The sequence below is a fragment of the Arvicanthis niloticus genome, chromosome 1 (genome assembly GCF_011762505.2).
Source record: "Arvicanthis niloticus isolate mArvNil1 chromosome 1, mArvNil1.pat.X, whole genome shotgun sequence".
NCBI classification, from domain to species: Eukaryota; Metazoa; Chordata; class Mammalia; order Rodentia; family Muridae; genus Arvicanthis; species Arvicanthis niloticus.
The window spans coordinates 66861049-66873977 of NC_047658.1; the positions used below are offsets into that span (position 1 = coordinate 66861049).

The 12929-nt window shown below is 44.3% G+C and overlaps 1 protein-coding gene across 1 annotated transcript; it reads left to right on the forward strand.

Annotated features, from left to right (window-relative positions):
* The first annotated feature begins 8057 nt into the window (after positions 1 to 8057).
* Positions 8058 to 12929, forward strand: Ndufc2 (NADH:ubiquinone oxidoreductase subunit C2). Its single transcript, XM_034511932.2, has 3 exons — positions 8058 to 8358; positions 11913 to 12056; positions 12755 to 12929. Exons 1-3 carry the CDS (start codon positions 8190 to 8192, stop codon positions 12802 to 12804), a joined length of 363 nt encoding a protein of 120 aa, XP_034367823.1. The 5' UTR covers positions 8058 to 8189; the 3' UTR covers positions 12805 to 12929.

A 12929-nucleotide genomic window follows, 5' to 3' on the forward strand; every position in this document is an offset into this window, starting at 1 on the left:
TTTTCCTATTGTATACCGCACATTCAGATTCAGCCAACATTAGCTGACACAGCGATTTAAATACGTTATAATTACACACTATAATTATATAATTATTCACTGCAGAACTAAGAAAGCATGATGATACAAAGTCTGTATCATCCTGGGGTGCTGATCTAGTCATTCTGCCTATTCAGTTGTCTGTTCAACAATAAAGATGAGGAATGGGCCAAAGAGAGAGGGAAGCACACCTCTAGTTTCACTGTCCCCTTCTGCGTGTGTAGATATGTACACACATGTGTAAATTTTAAACCTAGCACAGCATAGTGATAAGAGTAGAGACCTAAGAGCCATACAGCCAGCTTGGAAATTAAGCTTTCTCTTTTTTCTTTCATTTATGTTGTGTGCTTAAATGTAGTTCTGTGTATGCCACAGTGCCCACCCATGGAAGCCTGGGATAGCATAAGGGAGTCAGTTCTGTCCTTTGATCATGTGGGTACTGGGACTGAACTCCAATTACTTGGTGGCAGGCACCTTAACACACTGAGCCACCTCACAAATTATTTAACCATTCCCTACCATAATGTCTTTATCTCCAAAGTGATTATAGAAATAGCCTGAAACTTGGAGCGGGGGGGGGGGGGAGGGGGGGTGAAGAGGGTTTAGTCTCATGTAGTTCTGGCTAGCCTGGAACTCAATATATAAACCAGGCTAGCCTTGAATTCACAGAGATCTGCCTGCCTCTGCTTCCTGAGTGATGACACTATAGCCATTTGCCCCTGCACCTGGCCCAGCCTGAAACCATTTTTAAGTGTTCAGTGTATGAACTGTTGTTTCTGAGTCCTCTCATCTGCTTCCTTTCCATTCTCCACATATGCTCCCACTGTACCAGGGGTCCGCTACCATGGATAGCCGAAACGTTTGAATGGGTTTTACCTTTTCAAATTACACAAGGAAGTCTAGATTTTTGGCACAGATCCCAACATTTAGGTAGAGGCCAAAGGATCAGAAGTTAAAAGGCATCTTTGACTACACAGTAAGGTTGAGGCCAGCCTGGGCTATGTAAAAGCTGACTAAAAGCAAACTAGGGCCAGCAAGATGATAGTAAAGGTATCTGCCACAAACCCTGCCACCTAAGTTCTATCCCCAGAACTCATGGTGGAAGAACTGACTCCTGAAAGTTTTCCTCTGTATATGCAGTGTAAACACACACCTCAAACAGGAATGGTAGTTCATGCCTTTAATCCCAGCACTGGAAGGGAGGCAGAAGCAGGAGGATCTCTGAATTTGAGGCCAGCCTGGTCTACATGGTGAATTCTAAGCCAGCCAGGGTCAGTCTGTGCCTTCCTTATGTGCCAGGGAGGAAGGGGATGGCTGAGCTGAGGACAGGGGCAGAATCCTGTTTGCTTCTGAGTGAGTGAGAGTGTGAAGGGGCTTGAAGAGAGAAGGACTTCTCTGGTAGATTTAAGCACAGCTCTGTATAAAGACCTCCCCATCCCACTCCAAGGTGATCCTTGGTAAAGGAGACTGTCCTTGCTCATCCAAACTGCTTTATTAGATGACAGATGTGTGCCCCAGCCTGCGGAGACTACGACAGGGTACCCTAAAAGAAAGGAGGAGAGAATGGAAGGGACAGGAGATGCAAAGAACGAGACCAAGACAAGTTTTGTGATCAAGGTCCATCGAGCTGTATTTTCTCAGGCAATTTATACAGGCAGGGAAGGGGATAATGTGTTTGGGGGAACTTCACAGAAGCTGGGTGTAGATCTACAGATATCTTGCAGCCCCAATGTTTTTGTCTGGCTCAGGGTGCAGCAACCATTAGCCACCTGTTTTCAGAAATAGCTGAGGGAAAAGAAAACTTAAAACTATTCTTTTTTGCAGGGCAGTGGTGACACACGCCTTTAATCCCAGCATTTAGGAGCAGAGACAGGCGGATTTCTGAGTTCGAGGCAAGGCTGGTCTACAGAGTGAGTTCCAGGACAGTCAGGACTACACAGAAAAACCCTGTCTCAAAAAAAACAAAAACCAAACCAAACAACCAAACAAACAAACAAAACTATTCTTTTTAAAATGGAGTCTAAATGCAAAATGGAGTCAGGTTGGCTCCCGGCAGATGTGGATGCATATATCTTACTCAGGGTAAACCATGAATTAAATGCCTTTTGTGGGAAGGAATACCCAGGAAGAGAAGCTCATTGGCTAAACACTTGGGGCCTATCTAGATACCTCATTAGCATGAAGAACTCTAGGTTTTTATACTATTATACTATGTGACTGGTTGTCATGGCCCTCTGAGTAGGGTGTCATGGTTATGTATTCCAGATCAGATAGTTTGGCAGGGAGCTGGCCTCATGCCTGTCATTCTCAATTCTGAGACTTCCCTGGGTTTATGTAGGACCATTAAGGACAGCCTGATTTCTAGTCAAGCACCAGCTGGAAGCTGCCGGAGACCCCAGGTGATCCTGAGGGGCCCCAGGTGGGACACAGGTGACCCTAAGGGACAGCATGTATTTCCGACACACTCTCAGACTCCATGCTCCTAACATGAGGCCGCAGACCTCCATAGAGTGGGGTCCTTCAGTCACGTAGGACAACACCCACTAGTCCCTCCACAGGTAGAGTGTGTGACTACAAGTCTCGGAGCCTCAAGACAGATCTGTTTTAATGAGATACCTAAAGGCCAAAGGGTGTAGCCAATTAAACATTTCTTCCCAGACACTCCTCCTTGCAAAAGGTATTTAACCTCAGGCTCGCCCTGAGAAACTGGGGTATAGTTTTCATCTATTTTTCGTCATTACAGTAAACATCTTAAGACCATAAACTATTTTTCTTCTTTGGAGCCCCCCTGGGGAACAATGGAGCAGGTCTTTATCCACAGAGCTGCTGCCTCATCTCCCGCTGAAGAACTCTGCTTTCCCAGCCACCCAAGCCAAGCGAGCAGCCGCCATACAGCCAACCAAGAACTCTCTTTCCCCATGAGACACAGCCAGAGTTTCTCCCCCTACCCCCTTCAGCTCCAGGCAAATCCAGCCCATATGACCCCCACTTTGTTCTCAGCCCTTCCACAACTCCCCCAGCGGCGCCTGAGAACCAGCCGGTTCCCAGCCGCCTTTTGGCCCGGGGACACACCCCCCCCCCCCAAGCCAAGATCTTCTGCTCCCCTCGGAACCTCAGACTGTGATCCCTCACCCCCAGAGTAGAGTCTCGTGGCTTCACATAGCCTGATGTCTGCCCAGCACCAGCATGGAGTGAGCACAGTCAAATTCCCAAGCCTCTGTCCCCACGAGAGGCCATTCCCCGAGCCTTATGTACAGGAGTTGAACCATAGATGCCTTGGTTGGTACTAGTCACCACAAATTGATTTGTTTTCAGTATTTGGCTTCATATTCCTTTTCCTATTCAGTGTAAGTCAACCCCTGAAAATGGTTCAAAAAGCAGGAAGACACCTTTGGCACCAACACAGGCCAGTCCCTAGACTTTAGTGTGCTGTGAATGTTCTTTTCTAGGGTCTGTACCTAGTATCCAGGCTTTTAAACTTTGAAAAGAGTGGATGTTCTCTCTCTCTCTCTCTCTCTCTCTCTCTCTCTCTCTCTCTCTCTCTTTTCTTCTTCTTTTGTTTTGCTTTGTTTTGTTTTGTTTCTGATACAGGGTCTTACTATATAGTCCTGGGTGTCCTGGAACTTTCTATGTAATCAGTCTGGCCTCTAATTTACAGATATCAACCTATATCTACCAAGTGCTGAGATTCAAGGCATGAAGGGTTTTTTAAAATAACAAATTCTTAATTTTAAAAATTATAGGTGGCCTATAGTTTAGTGGCCATATGCTAACCTAGCATGGGCAAGATTATGTATTTAATCCCTAACACCAGAAGGAATATAAAAAAGTCACTAAATAAATAGAAGTGCTATTTTAAGATAGTTTTGAAATACAGAGCTAAGCATAGTCAAGAGCTAGAACAGAGCTAGCAAGATAGCTCAGTGGGCAAAAGTGCTTGCCACCAATCCTGAAGACTCGAGTTCAATCCCTGGGACCTACATGATAGAAAGAGACAACCAACACTTGTACCTATACACAAAAATAAAATGTAATTTAAAAACATTAAAGCTTGGAATGGTGGCAGAGGCAAGTGGATCTCTGAGTTCAGAACCTGTAAAGAAAAAGGTCGGGGTTGGGGGGAGGTGGTAACACTAGATAGATAATTACCAGTGTTTACTGTGCTCCCAGAGACCTGAGTTCAGCACTCAGCACCCATGTCAGGTGCTCACAACTCCAGCTCCAGAGCATCTGATGCCCCTCTTCTGGCCTCAGTATATGCACTCACAGGCACATAATACACACACAAACACACACACACACACACACACATAATTTAAAAATAAAGTAATTTAAAGTTATTTATAGCTGGGTGTGGTGGCACGTGACTGTAGTCTAAGCACTCGAGCATCAGAGACAGGAGGGTCCAGAGTTGGAAGTCAGCCCCAACTACATAGCAAGTCTGGGCCATCCTGGGAAACATGAGAACCTGTTTCATAGAACTACAATAAAAATAATAAAAATAGCACACAAAGAAAAGGCAGCCTGAGTTTGTACAAATTTCACACCCAGTTCATGCAGCACTGGAGGTTGAACCTGGGGCCTGACTTATACGGAGCTACATCTCCAGCCCTACTGGTGGTATATGTATCTTACCCAAAAGCTGTCCCTGAGCATACTTACCATGTACACTGTGTAAGCTTACAGATGGAGAGGGAAGTACTGGGAGACACTGATTGATACAAGGAATCCTCATTGTACATACAAGGAGGTTGAACATCAGGCATGGTTTTCATTAAGCATTTTAACAGTATTGTTTGTGAGCCTGGAAAGATGACTCGGTGGTTGAGAGTCCATATTGTTCTTGTAGAAGATCCCAGTTCAATTCCCACCCGCATCAGGTGGTTCATAAACTGTAACTATTGCAGCTCCAGTGATCCAGTGCCCTCTTCTGATCTGCATGGGTACTTACTTACGTAGACACAGACACACACACACACACACACACACACACACACACACACACACACTTGAAATATTTTTAGTCTTGTTTGTAAGAAAAAGATAGATATACATTTTTTTTTTCCCTCCAGGAAGACGTAAACCAGAACCAGGAGAGTAAGTTGGCCCTCGCTTTTCTTATTTCTTCCCCATCTAACTAGCTATCCTTGCCTAGGATGAGACCTTCAATCCTTGGCACTCATTTGTTTGTCTGTTGACACAAGGTCTCCCTGCCTTGCTCAAGAGGGCAAGTCTTTTTGTTATTGTTCTTAGACAAGCTCTCACATTGCCGAGGCTGACCTTGAACTCACTAAGAAGCTGAGAATGCTCTCAAACTCCTAATCATCCTGATTCAGCCTCTCAAGTGCGGAGATTACAAACATGTGCCACTATGTGAATTTCTTTTAAATTTTTTCTTAAAAGAAATCAGGCAGGTGAGATGGTCCAGTGTGTAAAGGCACGTGTCACCAAGCTTGACAACCCAGGGTCGAGGGAGAGAGCAAACTCCCTAAGGTTGTCCTCTGTCCACCACGAGAGATGTATGGCACATGCACACATGTACATATTATAAAGACAAATTGTTTTAAGTCTCAGACTGAGGTGTAGAGGAGAGTGGGAGTGGTATGCCGAGGCGGGGTGGGTGAGCTGCCATTACACAACGGAGAAACTGAGTCGTCATGCTCAGTGCAGAACTGTGTGTGATAGTGTAAATGTGTTTGTCTAACAGTTTAATTCTTCAGAATTCTTTCTGGAGAATATTTTCAGTGGATTTTTTTAAAATATAATTTTAAAACAAACACTGTGGCAAAAATCAAAACAAACAACAAAAGAATCCCGGCACAAGCTGGATGTGGGCTCACAAACCCGTGACTCCAGGATGTGGGAGGTAGAAGCAGGAGTCATGAGTTCTTAGCCAGCTTCAGCCACATCGTGTGTCTGAGGCCACTTTGGCTTCATTTTTATTGTGTGTCTATGTTCATGTGTGTGTGTGTGTGTGTGTGTGTGTGGCCACAGAGGCCACAGCAGGCATATGAGCTTCTGGAGCTGGAGTCGTCGGAGGTATAAACCAGCCCAAGTGGATGCTGGTCATCCGGGAGCTCAGAAGCACTCTTAACTAACCACTGAGCCATCTCTCCAGCCCTCAAGACTTATTTTTTTTTAAATGCGGAAAGAGTTTTTTCATGTTATATTTTTATTGTTGTTGTTCCATTTGCTTTGTGTTTTGTTGAGTTGAGGATGGAGCACGGGGCTTAGTGCACAAGAGGCAAACACTCTATCACTACACCATACCCCTGCCCTGGTTTGCTTTTTTGTTTTATTTTGTTGGAAATGGGGTTTCACTCTGTAGACATAGCTGACCTCAATGTTTGGAACTCCTGTTTTCTTAGTCCCTAAGTTATGGAATTACAGGTGTAAGCCAACACAGGCTGCCGTGTTATACTATTCTATAGGACAGATTTTAAGATGTATAATTATTAGGCCATAAAGTGTGAACTCGAAAATTATTTGGTGCATTCCATGAAAATCCTAATGTATGCTTTCTCTATTAATTTTTACTTGAAAATTTTTTACTTATAGTATTTCAGTTCAAGAGTGCTTTTTATTGGCATAAAAGAGTCCTCTTGGTAGGGTGGAAATAACCAGAGTGGTATAGGACTATAATCCCAGCACTGGGGATGGGGGTGGGTACAGGGCACTTACCATTAGTTTGAAGCTATCCTGGACTAAACAGCAAATTTCAGGCCAGTTAGTGCTACACAGAGATACGGAAACACCCTACCCCAGCCTTTTATTAGGTAGAAGTTAGAGGTGAGCAGTGGAGCTGTGGGAAGGGTCTCACTCTTCCAGGGAAGGGGGGCACAAATAAGAGACTCTGGCCCTGGTTCCTTTAAGCTCCCTTCCTCTTTACCAAGACAGGATAATTAGCTAGCAGGCTTTGTGGGACCAAATGAAAAACCCTGAGCAAATCTCAAGAAGGAATAAATAACTTCCGATTCAAACCAGTATTGAACAAAGATACAGGGGAAACAGAACCACTTAAACATTAGGTAGATTCCCAGATGGTATACGTAGTCTCCCTTTATCTTACTCTCAACCATGGTCTGCACATGCTGATGCAAACTGTATTGCTTTTATGTATTGTCTGTTTCATCTATTTTAGGCAGGGACTCCTGTACCCAAGAATAGCATACTGCTTGCCAACTGCTAAGATTACAGTCACCACTACAATTTTAACAGAGATTCGCTCACATGCTCCAGTGCTTTTATCTGTGTGTCTCACTGGATTTTTCTCAAAGAGTACCAATATGGAAGAATATCCCCACACTCGATTCTGAACTGTTATTTAGCATTTGTGCCTTTGATACATATACATTTTCAGTATCAGGAAGGGCTTTCCAAAGGGAGCTGCTCAAATATGGAACCGTCCTTTATTTTAAGTAGGTGAGCAGAGAGAAACAGGGCAATCGCTTGACAGAACTTTTTGAATTCCTTCGTTCACTCCTTAATCCTTTAGGGAACACTTCCCTCAGCCATATACATAGACCTGAATGCCCAGAGGGAACTATTTTAGCAGAGTTTCACCAAAACTGAATCTCAAGATTAGGTTAAACGATCCGCTCCTGGCCTTCTCTGAATACTCTGCTGCTGACTTTACCTTAATTTTAGGCTTCAAAGGAACTGCTGGAACTCCAGAAAGCTAACTTTTATGGGCTTTCAATAAATGAACTAGCCATTACAATCATTTGTAGGTGTCGATTTTTGGATGCTAAGATAATCTTTTCTGAAGAGCAATGGGGCTGGGGGAAGTGAGAGACAATTTTATATGCGATAACTGGGCTAAATAAATAAATAAATAAATATCAATGTTTCTTAGTCTTTGCCCACTGTGGGTTATTTATTATACCCCTGGACTGGGTTGATACCTGGCCTCCACACCCTCACCACAACCAAACCAGCACGCGTTGCGGACCACTTAGTAGCCCGGAACCTTGTGTGCAGAGGTTCCTAAGGCTGCGTGCACAGGGAAGCTTTTGGGTGCTGCACCGCCGTACGCTATGCCCTTCAGCCCGGAGTGCGGAGGAGGACGGTAGCTCGGTCACAGCGTTTGTAGTCGTGGTTTTTCTTATAGTTGGAGTCGAGGTCAGACCTCACGTGGAACCCGCATCAATATGATGAACGGACGGCCGGGCCATGAGCCCTTAAAATTCCTGCCGGATGAGGCCCGGAACCTGCCCCCGCCCAAGCTGAATGACCCGCGGCTTGTCTACATCGGCCTCCTGGGTTACTGCACCGCCCTGAGCGACAACCTGATGCGGAGGAGACCTGTGATGACAGCAGGTGAGGGCTGCGAGGCGGTGCCTCCCGGAGGAGGAGCTGCGGGGTTGCCTGCTAAGGTCAGCCTCCGGGATCTGTGCTTTTCCGGGCCTTCCTGCCTAGCTGGGAGCGCCTGCCTTTCCCTGATCGTGCACCCCCTCTAGGGTTTTCAGCGCCGAGCCTAGCCACAATAAAGAAAGCTAAGTGCGGCGCGACAGGGAATTCCAACCCCCCACAGGTAGTCTGTGAAAGACTCAAGAGAGGCGCCTCAGTTGGTGCTGTACTTCCTGCTAAACTTAGGTTGCGCGCTCCATTTCTCGCACTGCTGTCACCCCTAAGAGCGTGATAGCAATAGGATTTAAAAAAAAAAAAAAAAAAAGACACGGGAAAGTATTGTCTCTTAGGAGGGCGCGGAACCTAAGCAGAGTTAAAGCAGCTTGCCCACGGTCTTGTGGGTAGTTAAGGAGCGGAGCTTGTGTTGGTGTATGTTCAGAACTAGAGCTTCTCAGACTTGGAGTGCATAGTGATTTAATTCCAAGGAAACTTTCTGTTTCTGTAAGAAATGAAGTAATGTTTAGGCAGCACTTGGGACTAAGAGCCAGAATTCCTTGAGCATTCTTATTGCTTTGGAGATAGCAGTACTGGAGACCAGTCCCTCTACAGTGTTTACTGAGCACATACTGTGTTGGTCTAACTCAGTGTTCTTAAACCTTTTTCATTCACAGCATTTCTCCCAGTAAATTTTTAAGTAGCCACCCCCTCCCCCAGTGTATAGGAGTTTTTTTATTGTTGTTTATTTGTATTTTGTAACAGTTTTTTAAAGTCATTCGTAACAGTTTTCTGCATTAAGTTAGATATCTCATCACTGTGATAGGACATCTGGCTAAAGCTGCTGAAGAGAGGACAAGTTTGTTCTAAGGGACTTGAGAACACGTAGCAGCTGGGTATAGTTGCTCACACCTTTTAATCTTTGCACTCTGGAGACAGAGACAGGCATTTCTATGAGTTTGAGGCCAGCCTGGGCTACATAGTGAGTTCTAAAATAGCCAGGACTACATGACAATACCTTGTCTGGGGGGGGGGGGGGGACACAAAAAAGAAGAAGAGGAGGAAGAAGAAAGAGGAGGAGGAGGGAAGGAGTAGTCACTCTGCCTCATGTCTGAGCAGGTCAGAAAACAGATGGAACAGGACTTGGGGTCAGGTTGTAAGACCTCTGGCCCTCAAAACCAGTGACCTAGGTAGAACTAACCTCCTAAAGCTCCACAGCCTCCCAAAATAGTGCCACCATCCGGGGACCAAATGCTTGAATGGAGGACATTTCACATTTAAACCATAATGTACAGTAATGAGTGTGACCCATGTATGGTGCTTCTTGGAGACTTGAGGGGGTGGGAAAGGAAATGAATGGTGGGTTTTTTGGACTGTAGCCTTAGAGAATACTTAGCATCCTGCAGATAGTGATGGAATATTTTGACAGTGAAGTAAACTTTTACCAGTCTGTTTTGAGTTTGTAGAAAATACTAAATAGAATTTCTTCTTATTCTTTTCCATCATCTGTGTTTTAAAACCCTTGCTGATAACCACTTTAAGTGAGTTGGTTATAAAGTCTAAAAATTAAATGTTTGTTGATTTTTAGTGTGACATTGGTACTGTACCGTGTGTAAATAGCATAATGGTGTCCATGTGTAGGTTCGACAAATAAATGAAAGAAAGGGAACGTGGTTGTGGTGGAGAACTAGAGAGAAAGGAGGCTGAGGAAGTGGGAACCTGGAGAAAGGCCAAGCCATCCATGCCTTTAGAGTTTGGGTACTGGCCTCAATATCTAGAACATGTGTAAGGTCTTCTGCTGAGAAGCGAGTCATTGCAGAGTCTCCGTCTTTGTGGAGTTCAGTGGCTCACCGGAGGGCAGAGAACACTCAGAGAACTAGTTCAGGGAATTAGTGGCTGTTTGAAGCAAAAGAATCTGGACCCTCTGTAGCTCCAGACTGAAGAATAGCTTGTAGGGATGGAGAGATGGCTCAACAGTTTGATTTCCAGTATTCATGTGATGGCTCACAAATGCCTGTAACTTGAGTTCCAGAGGGTCCAGAGGGTTGGACCTGCACAGGCTTTTGTATGCATGTGGTGCTGCACATAAGTATATTCTTACACAAACACACACACACACATAAAATAAAAATAAATATTTTAAAAAGAATACCTCATTTTTATTGTTTTTCACATTTTCCAAACCACCTTTATATACATTTTTTCTTAGGTTATATATTACTAGAATGAGAAAAATAAGAGTAGGCATGTTGTTGTTTGTTTGCTGTTTTCTGAGACAGGGTTTCTCTGTGTAGCTTTGGCTATCCTGGAACTTGCTCTGCAGACCAAGCTGGCCTGGAACTCACAGAGACCCACCTGACTTTGACTCCCAAGTTCTGGCGTACACCACCACTGCCCATCAAGTATTTTCTCTTTTTTAGAGATAGTAAATTTACCTGCCCAAAGGCATTCATTAATTTAATAAATATACATTAGGTGTTATATGCTGATTGGTATAACCAGATGAATTAGATATTGCTTACCCTGATGGTAGAGACAGGAACAAATTATGGTACATTTTATAAAAGAATAAGAAACCATTATAGAGACATTGATATAAGAAGCTATAGCATGACAGTGCAGTTGCCAGACACTGCAGTAACCATTGGGTTTTTATATGTCCACCTTCTTCCAACCCTTATTCTACCCCAATCCCTTCCAGCCCCCCAACACTACATAGAAGAGAAAGAGGGTGTAGAGCTCTATAGGCTACTTCCTGCTGATTAGGGACATCCGGTTCCTTGGGGCAGGTCCAGTTTTCATTGTCAGGACATCCAGCAAACCAGCAATCTATCAGCAGCAAATGCAGCAGCCGGAGGGAGCAGTAGCTGCGACAGACCCTCTTGGGATTCTTGCATTATACCGACTCCAGAGTCCCCAGAATTGAAAGTATATGCAGCTGTCAAAAATCATGCTCCCCTAGAGCATGAGGTAATCATAGTTAATGGCTGTGGACAATTTGAAGTGGCCCCATACCACACCTGGGATTAAAACAAAAACATAACTCAGGTTTTTAAAGAAACCACAATTCTCACCACACCAGTACATGGTATTTCACAGAGAAAGTTAGGGGGAGGGATAATGGGTGACCTAATGAAAGCTGGCTCAGAGCAGGTGGCTCTGGCCTGGAAGGGATAAGCTTACACTATAGGGGAAGAAGAATCTGGGACACAGGGTCTGAGGGTGGGAAAGGCTGTAAAATGAAAGCACACTCAACTGTGGTGAACAGCACTGCTGTTCTCTGAGATGGAGAAAGGTGTGCAGAAGAAAGACCTGAAGTGCAAGCTCCAGCCTAGGCTCTGTGAGGCCCTGGTGGGGGGAGGTAGACCCTGGTCCAGGAAGGGGTTTTTTGTTTTGTTTTGTTTTTCTTTTGTTTTTTTGTAAAGAACATTGGGCAAGAACACCATAAGAATGTGTCTGAGATTTAACATAAAAATGCAATTCTCTGTGAACTTTGACTGATTATTTATTTTTGGGTTTTGTAATTACAGGTTTGCATCGCCAGCTTCTATTTGTTACTTCCTTTTTCTTTGCTGGATATTTTTATTTAAAACGTCAAAACTATTTGTATGCTGTGAAGGACCATGATATGTTCGGGTACATAAAATTACATCCAGAAGATTTTCCTGAAAAAGGTATCTCATGTGAATTCAAAAATGAGAAGCCCCCCCCACCCCCCACCCCACCCCCGTTTACTTTGTCTCATTCTCCCTGGTTAATGTTGTCCGTGCCCATGGCTCAGGTACTGGCTGGTTGTATGAACTGGAACATCTTCTGTAGACTACACTCTCTTGAATCCATGTCTTTTATAAGAACATTCAGGATGGCCCCATCCTCACCACCTAGTCACATTCCAAGGCCCCACCTCTTAATACCATAGCACTGGGGACTGAGTCCCGGCATGGATTATGGGAGACAGATGTTCAGCAGGTTTCCGTTAGTAAGATGAGCCATGCTGCTCTTTTTTTCTTGGTGTAGCCTTATTTACTTAGGTCGTCATTACCATCATCGTTATTTTATGTGCATGGATGTTTGCCTTATACAGACACACATGTAGGCATATGCTTGAGAAGCCCAGAAGAGAATGTTGTATCCCCTGGAACTGGAGGCCCCGACAGTTGGGAGCAAGCACAGACACTCTGGAAGTAGAACTGCAGGAGCAGCTTGTGCTCCTAACTCCTGAGCCTAACCTCTGTTTATGTTTGGAATCTGAGGAGTAGCCCAGGGCCTCAGACACTCAGCAAATATTCTGCTCCTCAGCCATATCCCTAGCCCAAGAAACAGAATGTATAAAGTATAACTTTAAAATAAATATTTTATGATTCTTTCACAGAGAAGAAAACTTATGCTGAAATTCTTGAGGCATTCCATCCAGTGCGTTGAAGTCTTCAAAAGGCTCCTTCCTCCTCACCACAACCTGAATATTTTCTGAATTTTATGGGATATCTTTCTGTGACAGTGAAGTTTAGGTTAATATGTTAACACTGTAATTAAAATAGTTATTATGA